Consider the following 13797-nt stretch of genomic DNA (forward strand, 5'->3'; position numbering starts at 1 on the left):
TCAGCGGCGCAATTAATTTTAATTGATTTCGGTTGAAATTTAATGCTCTGTGATATTGATTGGCCACACTGGCGCAACTTTGCAACAAGTTGGCAGCTCGCAAAGCAAAAAGTAAACTTGCCGCATTGACAACTTTTCCATTTTATTCATTTAGCCGGCAAAGTTTTCTTTTTTATTGCCTGATTAAGAAACCTGTCCACTTGGGTTATCCACAATTAGCCAGCTAAATAGAGATGGGCAGCTAACGATAGTCGTTACTTATCGCCACATAACGATAACAAATGCAATTAATTTTAATTGTACTTGATAAAGAAAATAATAAGCAGAAAAACAAGTAGGGGTCAGTCTTCATTAGGTCCAGTTAAACGCAGCTCTTTGTTAATCATTTTTAATCAATTCAATCTACACTAATAGTTCATCTTGTTCTTACCTTGGGCAATCGCCACTTGAGAGTGGCAAGGACTAATTAGCTCTGCCATTCGGCTTACGTTGCAAATAATTGCCTACCCTTAAGGTTAAGCTTGTGTGATTGGTTTTAGACATCGTCATTTTAATACCAGTTTAAATAATACAACACTTAAATAAAGACTTTACGACAAAACATCTTCGATTTTGTTAAGACTCTATTAATATAACCAACTGGATTATCAGCTAAATAAAGCTCAACCACGCTCTTTATAAGGTCTGAAAATGTAGTTTTATATGTCATACTTTCAGACTTATGCTTGAGCAAATTGATTACGTTTGTGTTTGGTAAACTCGTAAAAAGCATTGAAATTCCTATCAGGTTAGGCCTAAAATAGTAATTGACCAAAGCGAACGACAGCTGTCGATGTTCAAGCTTTGCAGACCTACAATCTAGCGTGCTCTAAAATGTGTTTTAAACTTTTCCCTAGTATGAAAATCGGGATATAATGAATTCGAATGTTACATTCATTCAATTATAACTCATTAAAAATATCGATAGTTATGCCATCTCTAAAAGCAGCTGATTTGATGCTTTTAAGTTGTATTGAAACCGAAACGAATATTTGTGTATATACTTTAACTATAACGAGCTTGAATAGGTTATATAAGTTGTACGAAAAGTACACATGAAAGCTTTACAATTTATTAATTATCGATAGGCACAACCTTTCTAAAGCTATCGATGGAAAAACGTTTGCGAACTTGTGTTATATAAATACTATTATTAATTTGAGAAAGTATATAATTTAGCTGATCATAAATTTAAATTTTGAATAGTCACAACTTGATGTTATCGATAAATATCGAGCGCAAATGTGCTCGATTGGACGACTGAATTGTCTCATGTATTATTCATGCATTATCTTGCACGTGTCGATATCTATTTAAAATCTTACTATACCAAATATGTAGCTATATCTACCAATATCTACCCTAAGTCCTAGTCTTAGTTTGTAAGCCTACAACAACAACGAAAAAAAAAAGAAAAGAACAACAACAAATTATTGTGTAATTTTTGCTCAAATTGATTTTCATGCCTACTAAGTAGTTAAGCATTCTAATAGGCATTCAGGCATTTTCATCGTTTTTGCTTTTCATTTATATTTTAGATTTTCTTTGCTAATTTTGCTGTTGTTGTTGCTTTGTTTCTTCGTGTGCTTCACATATTCACGCGCTGAAATCCTATTAGTGAAAATCAATATTGCTCATACGCCACGCTGGCTCAATAATATTAATTATAATATTTTCTGTTTTCATTTTCTTTTTTGTCGATCATAATTAAAAAATTTTTGTTTACGCCAGCAACAACTTGGGCATGAGTTCACTTAGTTTCTGACTCTGTATATGTGTGTGTGTGTGTGTGAATGGGTGTGTGTCTGTCTGTGTGTGTGCTGCGTGGGTGGCTGAGTGGTTTATTTATTTTGCCAGGCAACTAGAGAAGACTGTAAATCAAATTCGAGTGGTAAAACTCATGGAAAAGCGCTCGTTACCCAATTGAAAAGCGTCCCGCAACGCAATTGATTATTCATATTTCACTTGAATTTGAAATTAGTTCAAGTTGTCAATTTATATTCATATATTTTTCTTTTATATACCGAACCCAATAAAAATGTCTGAATTGGGTATATTCGTTTTGTGCAAGTGTATGCAGGGTAGCATAAAGTCGACTCTCTGTCCAGCCGTGTGTCCCATCTGTATGGACCCGTCGATCTCGAAGATTATATCAGCAAGAGATACATAATTTGGTATGTAAACGCGTCTACTGCCCGCACGGCACAATTTCATTTCAAATTATCGATAGCTTACGCTGTTTTAATGAAATCGATAAGTATCGATTTTCAGCAAAACTCTTTTAGCCATACCTCAGGGTTTTTTTGAGATATAGCTTTGGGCTTTGGTTTTCACACATGTTTGGATGCCATAAATATGCCCTGTAAATTTCATAAAGATCGGACAAAGAACACCGAAGATAGATAAGGCTATTTTCTATAGTGTGGGGTCCAACGGAAGAAGAAGCACGATTAACTTTAACATTAACTGACAAGCTAGCAGAGTGCATGCTAGTGTGTGTTTGTTGTGCCTTTGTGTATGTATGTCTAGAAAGAGGCGAGAATATTTGTCATGTTTCTGGGTATCTTCTAGTCGCTTATACCCGACTCTTGCTTGTCACGTACCGCAGCTATTAAATATGAATGCTGTTTCAGTGCTGCTTATAAAGATACCCCTCCCCCCCTCCACCCACCCCGAACCCGTACTCTAAGCCAGCATTGGCCTGAGGCCAATAACAAATGTTAACGGCACTAAATATAGAATTATAATTGGTATTGTAATTAATATCAATAAATTTGACAATGTCTGAACTTTCAATAGATTTTATATATCTCGAGCGCCTTTCTTCACGCTGGCTGTGTGTGACCTTAAAATGATTGATGAATGTTTTCACTCTTTGACATTTGGTGTCGCGTTTTTATCACTTTCGGTTTTATTTTCGTATTTTTATTTAGTTTATTTATTTTTTTTGGTATTTTTTTCACCCTTGTTGACACTGCGGCCACAACAAGAACGGCAACGGCTCTAGATAATTGACACTTCGTTCGTTGCACGCTCGAGAGGGGTAGGGTGGTGTGGGGTCGGGGCTTTGCGGGAAGTTTGGCATACAAAAGTTCGGCATTGACGTTAAACAGGAAAGCAGCTTATGACCAATTTCTCTCTCCCTGTGTGTGTGTGTGTGTGTGTGTGTGTGTGTGTGTGTGTGTGTGTTTGTGTGTTGTGTGTGACAAAAAGCTTTGTCGCATTGCAAAACTTGCCAAAGCTAATGGCCTCCGAGCAAAATGATGTCTTGGGCATGATAATAGCTTGCCCTATGGCAATTCAATTGCTTAAACCAAAACCAATAAAAGAATCAAGTTTGCTGCTTTCTATTTGTATTTTATACCGACTTCTGCATATATTTAAAGCCTTAAAAGCTTTAAGCTTTCAGCTCAAGTTCTGCTTGAGCACCCGACCGGCCGCATAAATTTTGTATGCAATTTCAAGTACTGCCAAGCCATAAATAAATACTTGTCTATATGCATTAACTATGCATGTGTTTCTGTTTGTGTTTGTGTGTGTGCGCGCGACAAACAAACAAAAAGCTTTGACATTTTGCGCGGCCGCGAGTTAAAAGCTTTGCCGCAAAAGCTTGCGCACCGCTTGCAAGTTTACATTTAGTTGTTTCATCTTTTGAAAGCTTTTTTCCACTTAATTATGCAACACGCCATCAAACATTTCATTCATTGTGCACTCGCACACACACACACACACACACACGCACGAACACGCACAGACGGGCGTATGCGTGTTGGCGCTTTGCTGTTAAAAGTTTTCAATTTGGCAGCTAGCGTGGGAAAAACTAACGGATTTAGTCAGTTGTAAACGGTCACACATTGTGCTAATATGTTAATGATATACATTTGCATTTAGCTTTGTGGCTCATGCTAATTATTTTGTAATTATTTTCAAATTTGCCATTTTAATTTGCCGGCGCTGTGCATATGTTTCCTCTTCTTTTTTTTTTTATAATTATCCATTATTGATTTATTATGTGTGTGTGTGTTTTTTTTTAAATTTTGTTTTTCTCATTCGCATTGTGGCGTTGCCTACTTTTGGGCGTGCCTCAAGCCTAACAGCAGTTGCCGCAGACTTAATACCCTTACGCGCATACTCATTTATTCAAAATCTCATTGGATAATAAAAAGCATATACCCTTCTAGAGAGTATTATGATTTTGTCATGAGATATGCAACGCATAGATGCAGATGTTGCGAATGCCCTTAAGTATATAACTTCTTGATCAGTATCGGGAGACGTGTTGATATTGCCACGTCTGTCTGTCTCGTGATGGTTGTAGCTTAATATAATATGTATAAGCTAGTCTCTCAGTTTTGGGGATATCCTGACGATATATTAGCCGTATCAGACTTCTGCATCTTATGAAAACAATCGAGCAAAGTTTATCGTTTTAGTTTCTTGAGATATTTTGCTCGAGCTTGGCATCTACGAGTTTCTCTGTCTGCGATATCATATAGCCACTTCTTAGTCATATATCTGCAAGGGTATTTCATCTTCGGCTCGTCGTAAATAGCCATACTTTTCTGTTTATGCTATATGCATTTTGTTCAACTTCTTTGGAATGCCAGGTCTGCTTTCACGATTAGTCTATTTATCTAGATATAAGAGTGATCCGATACCAAGAACCTACTTTTTACCGAACGTACCTTTGTGCAGCTATATGATATAGTACTCCGATCCAGCTGGTTCCGACATATGTACTGTCCGTAACAGAAAGATGGAGCTATGCAGAGTTTTAAGATGATAGCTTTAAAACTGAGAGAATAGTTTGGACGGACAGACAGACAGGCTTTCTAGCCTATATCATATCGGTTGTTGATGCGGATCTGATATGTATATACTATCTGGGTTTGGTGATGACTCCTTCTTGACAAGGGTAGAACACCAAAAATCCTGAAAGCCCCTCTGTAAGCCCACCCTTACCACCAAACTTTAATCAAAACTATCCTTACTCATATTATTATATGTATTCAACTAAGTCTTAGTTATTTAGTTATTTGGTATTAACAATTTGAGTATACTTATACACTAACATATCCATATATGTATCTATTATATATCTAGCTATATTTAAATGTAATATTATGGCGTTTATTTAATTGCCGATGCCGAGTTATGCTTAGAATTATGTTTGTATACTAGCCCCACCCTCATATATACTAACTAACTATTTAATTAACTAACTGTACTAATCACAATTCGCATCAATAATTCCTCCTTCAGGGCGTTCTTCTAATGCCTCGCACATTGTCCGAAAGCCGAAAGTTGCGACTTAGAAGGGCCTTCACAGAGGCCACTAACGAAACGCTACAATGCTCCAAAATGGTATTTAATTCTAATTTCTTACAAATCCCCTCCCAAAAAACAAAAAAAAATAAATAAATAAAAAACAACCAAAAAAACTAAAGAAATTTGATGGCAATTAAAAACAAACCCAACTTCGATAAGCATTTTGACGTTGAATTTTTATGTATTGTGTATATACAAAATACCAACAACTATAGCAAATAATACCAAAAACAGTACTAAAATACTAAATTACTAAATTTGAAACAGTTTTGTAGTTAAAACTTGATTGCGATTACATTTAATGGCACCATTTTTAGTACCAAAAAAAAAAAAAAAAAAAACAAAAAAAATTCGAATACATTTGCAAATTGGATGCGTCGTTTCCTTTTTTGTTGCTGTTCGTTTGTTTTGAGTACTCATAGTCGTACTCATATTCGTACTCATAGTATTCGTGCGCATCCTGTGCTCGCTTGAGCCTCGTTGAATTGAAAAAAACCTAAATTCAATGGTTCATTGAATGCCGCTTGTAGCTGATTCTGATTATGCTGATTATATTCATTCATTCACATTCACATTCTCATTCATTCACGGAATTTGCATTCATATGCTGTTTAGCTCGTTATTGCTTTTAGATATATATATATATTATAAATATACATACAGCATTAGTAATGTTCGAGTATTATTTAAGAGATCTTCAAGGTAAGCGTAGATTTGTTCCTGTTTGCCTGCCGTTGCCCCTGCACACGTTTGTTGCATATGCATATCTTATGCACCAATTTATTGCCTGAACAAAAATGTTAACTATTGATTTTAGCAAAAAAAAAAATATATATATATATACATAACACATATTATTTGTTTATTGCAGTCGTATAAAATACTGAATTTTCTACTTAAGCAACTTCGGGAATTAGCTAAAAACTGGAATAATCTTTTCTTTTTTTTCCAATATCAATACAATTTTTGAGCAACTGAACTAGTATTTATATTATGGTGTGACCAAGCGTGTTTGCGATTCGGCTTGCCGAAAATAATTGCCCTTTCTTGAGCAAAATATGACTGTCAATTCTAAGAACAAGGAATTTTCTTATATATGTATTTTGTTTGAGAATCCAATCCCAAGATCCAAGTGTGTGGAATAAACATAATATAAATAAATTGATTAACATCTAATCAATGAATAAAACATTAAATATATTAAATGTTTTTAATTAATTAAAATTTTAATTAATTATTACGATATAAAATATCTACTAACTTTGTACAACAACAATTCTATACTTCTATACATAGGGATATAATGTGTTGAATTTGAACCAGCATCCTGCTGTTCGTTAGCGCTTTTATAGCTGCGATTTGATTTATGTTCTCCATAAAGAAAGCTTGAGTACAAATTGAGCCCGGCATGGCGCCCAGTCTGACAGTTAGTCAATCGGTTCAAACTACTTTATATATAGGGATAAATTTGAACCAGCGACCTGCCGCTTGTTATCACGTTTAACGCTGCGTTATTATTGATGTTCTCTATGAAAACATTGAACAACGTTTGCAATCAAATAAAAAGCAAGCAAATTGGGCACAGTCGGTCAGTTGGGAAAAACTCGTATATACATGGGCACATTATGTGTTGAAGTTGAAGCTGGGTTATTATTGTAGTTCCTCACGAAGGAAGCCTGAGTACACTTTGATACCAATCTGTCTGTCTGTATCGGGGCAAAATCTCATATATGCGAATCTACTGCATTCAATTTGAACCAGCGACCTGCCTTTTGTAGCAACGATATTATTGATGTTTTCCATAAATGAAGCTTAATTACAAATTGTGCCCCGCATGCTACACCGTCTGTCAGTTCGTCTCTCAGTCTGGACAAACACTAATATACATAGGGATATCTACTGCGTAAAGAAGACCCAGAATAATATCTAGGCAAGGTGAAACATATTGTAAATTTTGCTACCAGAAACTGTTGCAATTGCAGCACATAAATTGTTTGCATTCAATTTGAAAACCCAAACTAAATACTCAAAATGTTGTACTCGAAATCTTTGGGTATTTTGTTGTAGTTGTTGTCTTCTTTATTGTTTACTTAGTTTTTATTTTGTGCCATAAAAAGTGCTTTCAATTCGTTTGAACACAAGTTTTGGGTCTTATACAAGCTGACATTTTTAGGTTTTGTCGTAAACTTTCCATAATAAATGTTTGCGGTCAAATTAAGTTGTGTGTCTCTTAATATACAAAAAAGAATAGAAAAAAAAAACTATTTCTAAATTTCTGGAATTTATAGCCCTAAAATTTGGCTAAAAGCGTTTTGTAAAACAAATTTTGGCCTCTCGCCAATAATTGTTGAATAAGCTTATTTTTTTTTGTTTTTGTATTTTCTGCTTTTTTTTTTTTGGTGCATGTACAGAGGTACTCGTAATTTTTATTGGGAATAATGCCATGTGGGACAAGGTTTTTTTTTTTGAAATTCTTGGACGAGCGGTCGGGGCGGGCAAAGGGGTAAATGCTGTGAGTCATGGCTGCATCGGCACAGGGCATCTTCAAGTTCATACAAACCTGTCAGCAGACAAATGGCCATTAGGATTTTGGCCCGGGTCCACTGCCAGTCAGACCCATAGCTAAAAAGAGAGCATCATACTGCTGTGAGTCTGCGTTAAAGTTGGGGGAAGGCTGTCGGCGAGAGCAAGCGCAGGCAGGAAGCGTTTCATGACGTAGGCAGCCGATTCTTATGCCCGTTCGCAATGTGAAAAGGGTATATAGGTTTTGTACAACTCAGGAGCCACGCCCACTGGAGGCGTGCCAACCAAGAGCATCGATAGTTTGCCCAAGTCTGTTATAGTCTCTTCTTCAGATTAATTATGCAAATATATGTGGGCAAAATAGGTATTTCTTTCTATTTGGCACTGTTCTGCCTGATGACTGATTGATTGACTGATTGACGTCAAGCGGGGAGATCTGCAAAGCTAACACTTTAACTACAGTGAAAATCTCTAGTTTTTCCGCGTTTCAGTCAGACTGAAGTTCGCTTCTTCAAATCAATTCATAACATATATATCGCAAAAATCAATATTTTTTATGTTTAAAATTGTCTTCTGATTTTTTGATTGACTGACTGATTGATAGAAGTCAAATCGAAAGAGCTGGTACAACGGGTTTCCACCCGCAGGTGCGGAAAAAACGTGACAATCGATTGTGTGCAACTTTTTTGCTTACCATCCAATCGGCCTCAAGTTAATTTGATTCTGGTGTGAATGTCATTCAAAAGGTGTTCCACATTTGTTTAACCTAATAGGTTTTTCATGTGTTTCGCTTTTGGAAATTCCACCTGACACTGTGGAAATGAGTGGAAAAGTTGTATACCAACTTTTTGATGCCTCATTCGAACTGGATTGTCTAGATATATCTATATTATGTATTGACTGTGAACGGGCATTACGCAGTCGGTTCCATTCGACTGCAAAGTGCCCTGTTTCTATCCGTTGTTGACGGGGGGGCGGGGCAGTGGGCGGTTTAGCGTTCAATGCGGATGTCTCTCTCAGCGGTCGCGACGCCAGCTGTTTCCATTCAATTGCCAGCAAATCAGCAATCGGCGGCAATCGGTAATCGGTTATCGGGAATGGGCTAATCCACAATCGCGATCCGCGACGCGTGCTGACAAAAACGTTTCTTTTGCGGCAAAATTAGACGGAAAATTGGAAAGCACACACGAAAAAAAAAAAACAAAAAAAAAAAAAACAGAGAAAAAGAAGAAAATAATTATAAATAAAACAATATTCGGCTGGGCAAGAGCATTGAGCGCGACCGACGGGCACAGGTCGTAGCCAGCCACACAGATGGCCAGAAAGTCAAAGAAACGTATTTGAGCCAAATTGAAAGGCCGTTGTTGCTGTTGTTGTTGTTTTGGTCATGTTTTGTTTACATTTTGGACAATTACGCAGCCGAATGTCGGCAAAATCGAATTGAAAATTTACGAAAATCAACAGCCGATTCGTTCGGGCAAATCAAAAACAAATCAACATTCAAACTGTGTGGAAACGGTTCGAGCAAAAATCCAAAACGAAACCGTATAGAAAAATAAAAATAGGAAAACAGAAAAATGCATTTGCCACAAGCAATTAAGTGAAAATGAAAAGTGTTAGCGAAAATTGCCACTGAAAGCGAACAAAAATCATCGGAGCAAACCAATATACCAATACATACATATATATTTTTTTATACTATTTTTTTGTTGTTATTGTTAATCGAGTTGACAGTTGCTGCGCGTTGTGCCGTGTGGCATGTCGCCTGCCTCTTGCATGGAGAACCAATGCAAGGGCAGCCTCTACAAGAAGTGCCCGTGTCCTGGCCCGGTGCAGCCAGCTGCCGTTGCCGTGGACACGCTCCCAGGCACGTGCCCAGCCGTGAACATTGCAATGCCAACGTCAGCGCAGCTGCCGCCAGTTATGATGACGCGCACCGCCAGCGTTGGCGGCGGTGGTGGCGGTGGCAGCGGCTTTGCTGGTGGCGCCGCAAATGCGTCACGCCGCACCTCCCTCTGGCTGGAGACGCTGCGTCAGACCCGCAAGCTTTCCTATGCCAACGAGCGCCCAGTGCTGGTAAGTTCGTGGCCAACTCCCCCAAACAGATTCAATGCCAATTGCCAGAAACTTAACCCCCTAACATACACACTCACACTGACGCCCACACACACACACACACACACACACACACAGAGCTAACAATAACTGTAACTCTGACGCATGTACACGTATGACATATATGCCAGCAGGTTTCAGGTCCATTTCCATCAAGCACATTGGCTGCCCATTGGTCCAACTATAAAAATAAATAACGCATCGCTTCTCAACTCAAACTGGGGCTCTATCAAGTTATTTTCATCCAAAGCATCTGCAGACGCAAACACAACACACACATGCTCGAGCACACGCACACACACACGCACACACACACACGCACACATTCGCGCACACGCTCACGCACACAGGAAATCAAAACAACCATAAAAAATTGTTTACTTTGAATAGGCATAGCGACGTTTGCATGCCCTTACTTTTCAATAGAAAGATAGAAAGACAATTTTTTGAATATGAATATTCAAATTAAGATTTTTTTTTAAATATTTAAGATTTGGAGTATTCTAAATTAAAGCTCAAAAAAGCTTCAATCTGATTTGAGCAATCAAATAACTATTGAAACTACAAATTTTCGATTTATTTTGAATACTTCAATAAATATTTAGCTTAGATATTTAAAATTTGTAGCATTTCATTTAAGCTTTAAAGGTTTCGACCTTCTTATTTAATGTGTATATGCTTATCAATATAGATTTCCTATGTAGATATTCCGAAAATCAATAATTTTGCTTTCGATAACTTTCGCCATTTTTTCTTATCAAAACGATTAACATAAAGGTGCCGCTTTGATTTTTCAAACGTTTCGTAAGGTTCCACTCGCAATTGTGGAAAAATAGCGGAAAATCATTTTCTACAACTTGTGTTGTTATGTTTTTCATCTAATAGGACAGAGACACATTTACTAAGCATTCTTGTGAAAGTTCATTTGAAAAGTGTTGCACTTCATTCGGAGAATCCCATTGTTCTTGGTCAAAACGGGAGGACCAGATTTTTCCTGGAAATCGTACTTGAGCTGTGTTTCACACTTTTTGTCAATTGCAGGCTACCTTAATGCGAATTGTACAATTAGCATGCTGGTATATTAAATCGTTTATAAACAGCAAAATCCCTTCAATAGAAGCTATCCAACTGTTACAGCTATCGTCTACAATTTATATACATATCAAGAACTATATAATCAAAATAATAACATCTTAGACAACGATATAAGTGCTCAAGGTCGTAATATGCATAAAATTATATTGATTTCCGTGTATGCATCGATCCTAGTATGCATTTTAAATTACAAATAATTGCATACTGCAGAAAAATAACATTTATCAAATGATTTCCTTATGAAAATTGCTAGTACTTTGGCCCGTTTTGCTTTATAAATGCAAACCGATATTGTCCCAGTGTCGTAAATCCAATTGGAAAATGCCGTTTATATCTAAAGCTCTGTCCAATTAGCAAGTGTTTTGTTTCTCTTACACTTATGCATGTACTTGCATTTTACAGTACGCTAATTGTGTGAGATTCACAGTGTTCCCTTAACGTATTTACCTTGTAGCGTATCCTTAACAGCGCTACTTCAACAGCATTTATTTAACAGCGTTTGTGAATGTGTGCTTTTTTAACAGCGTTTCTATAAAAGTTACTACCTTAAATAGCGAAACTTGAAGCGAGTTGCTGCTACTGTTTAGGCTGGTTTACTCTATTTCTCTGTCTGTAAAGAGCGCCTCTTAATAAATACTTTTAAAACCGCCACTTAAACTGTCTCTCATTAGCAGCGCCTTTTAGGCAACGAAGCTTAGACAGTGCCTCCTTAAATTTATTTCTTTAACAGCGCGTCTTAATAGCGCCTCTAAAAAGCGACAATAAAATAGAGGCTCTTTAACAGCACCTCTTAACAGCGTCTGTAAGGCGCTTTTGTTAGGAGCGCCTGTTAATATGTGTCTCATTTACTGCGTCTTTTAGACGGTTCCTCTTTAACAGCGCCACTTTAACAGAGCCTTTCACAGGGCCCTTTAACAGCGCCACCTTAGAGCTCCCATAACAGTGCTACCTAAACAGGGCCTACTCAACAGTGTCTGACCAACTGTCCGTGCTTAACAGTGTCACTACAGCACTTTAACAGCCCAACATGTATTTTGGCTTTCAATATCGCTATTTTGACGTCTGCATTCGGACAGCGCAGTTTTAACATGGCATATTTAACATTGCGCCTTTAACAGCGCTTCCTTGACTGTATGCCTTCGCAACTGTAACGCTAACAGCCCAGGTTAACAGTGCCACCTTAACAGCGCTGCTTTAACAGCATGTTTTGGACAGTGTTAAGGGCGCTTCTTAAATCGATCCAATTATCCAATCCATTTAGCCCTCCTTTGTGCCATGAATTCATTCGCAATAGGAAAATCGATCTTTGACCTCGAATCGGTTGAGCCAAATAACATGTGAGACTCTAATACAGATTGATTGACACTTTGGAGATACCTCATCTAAAAGGGTATAGAAAATGTGTTCAATTCAAATAGACACAGGCACACACTGTGGCGCGCGAGCTAGTCGAACGCTAGCATCGAGATTATTGTATCTAGTAGTATTTGTATCTGAATTGCTATCGAAAACAAATGCCCATAAATACTCGATTTGCCTATAATATACGGAAACGTATGCCTCTCAATTCCTGCCAGCCCCTCCCTAACCCCAGTGTCGCACACTCTGAATGGGAACGTTCTTTGTCTTTGATATATTGTTTAGAGTGCTGCTGGCATATGACCTAATCGATTTGCCGCGAAGGCATCTCTATTTGTAATTTGCCCGGGCGATTCATGTTATGGGCTTCTCATTAAATTGGCAGGAAGAACATAACAAGTGCTGAGAAGGCACCTGTGCTTAGGGGAGGGTTCGTCTGGGCATTGACAAATCCCTCGGCTTACTCAACTTGACTAATGAAAGCCAATCGTGAGTGTTGCCTTCTTTCTGGGTTTTGAAACAATTTTCAGGTCAGGGTCAGTTAAGGTCTAGAGCTCGTCAATTACCTTCAACATTTCCTGGGGGCAAGCGAAAGCAAACAAGTTCTTGTCACCTTGTGGCAGGCACATGCTTGAAAATCGATTCGCTGGCCAAATAAACCGACGGCAACCAAAACTCCAAAAACTGTGTGTTAAACGGACCGCAAACGGACCCCCGCGGCCATTTTATTGTTGTTATAGTAAATTGCATTACGCTTGGCATTCTATTCCGCTCGCTTGGCGCACTTTGGCATTTGCCCAAAACCCGAAATCCACTTGTCAAATGCTTAGCAGCAACTCGCACGAATGACGTGCCTTTCAATTTTGCATAACGTCAAGTGCCGGCAGCTTAATCAGCTTTGAAGCATTCTACCTATGGATAAAAGTGCAGCGTTGCCACCTGTGCCAGGCATCTTTACCGATCCGTGGCGAATTATTGCATAGTGCCAGTTAGATGAGGTCTTGGCAGGCAGTTTAACCAGCAATCCAACTGTGCCTTTCGCTCTGGCATAATTCCAATAGCTGTCTCGAGCTTTCTTTCAAGACGTTAACCGATAGTTAAACTGACCAGCGTTGCCACCTTTAGACACTATTGCATTATTTCAGTTATGAGGTCTTAGCAGGTAGTTGCTGCCTCAAGATGTTTATCCTGCTGTTGCCACTTTGCCCGATACGTATATATTACGGCATAGTTCCAATTAGGTCTCCCTTTTTTTACTGTATTATCTATGTCAAGCAGTCTATTTAGTTGTTTAACCGTTTACTGATGATTAAAGCTGCAGAGTTGCCATCTTGACTG

General features: G+C 38.0%; 1 protein-coding gene across 5 annotated transcripts in view; it reads left to right on the top strand.

Annotated features, from left to right (window-relative positions):
* The window catches only part of LOC115768625 (small conductance calcium-activated potassium channel protein), an 87237-nt gene that overhangs the window by 18097 nt on the left and 55343 nt on the right, over positions 1-13797 (top strand). Inside the window, exon 1 of one of the 5 annotated variants that reach the window (XM_030713286.1) lies at positions 8510-9966. The exons of the other annotated variants lie outside the window; for them this stretch is intronic. Coding sequence (XP_030569146.1) covers positions 9649-9966 — 318 coding nt within the window. The 5' untranslated portion in view covers positions 8510-9648. Of the gene's footprint in view, positions 1-8509; positions 9967-13797 lie in introns of those variants that run through there. 5 annotated transcript variants of the gene reach the window in all.

Source organism: Drosophila novamexicana, unplaced genomic scaffold (assembly GCF_003285875.2).
Source record: "Drosophila novamexicana strain 15010-1031.04,08,12 unplaced genomic scaffold, DnovRS2.1 tig00001856-arrow-arrow-pilon, whole genome shotgun sequence".
NCBI classification, from domain to species: domain Eukaryota; kingdom Metazoa; phylum Arthropoda; class Insecta; order Diptera; family Drosophilidae; genus Drosophila; species Drosophila novamexicana.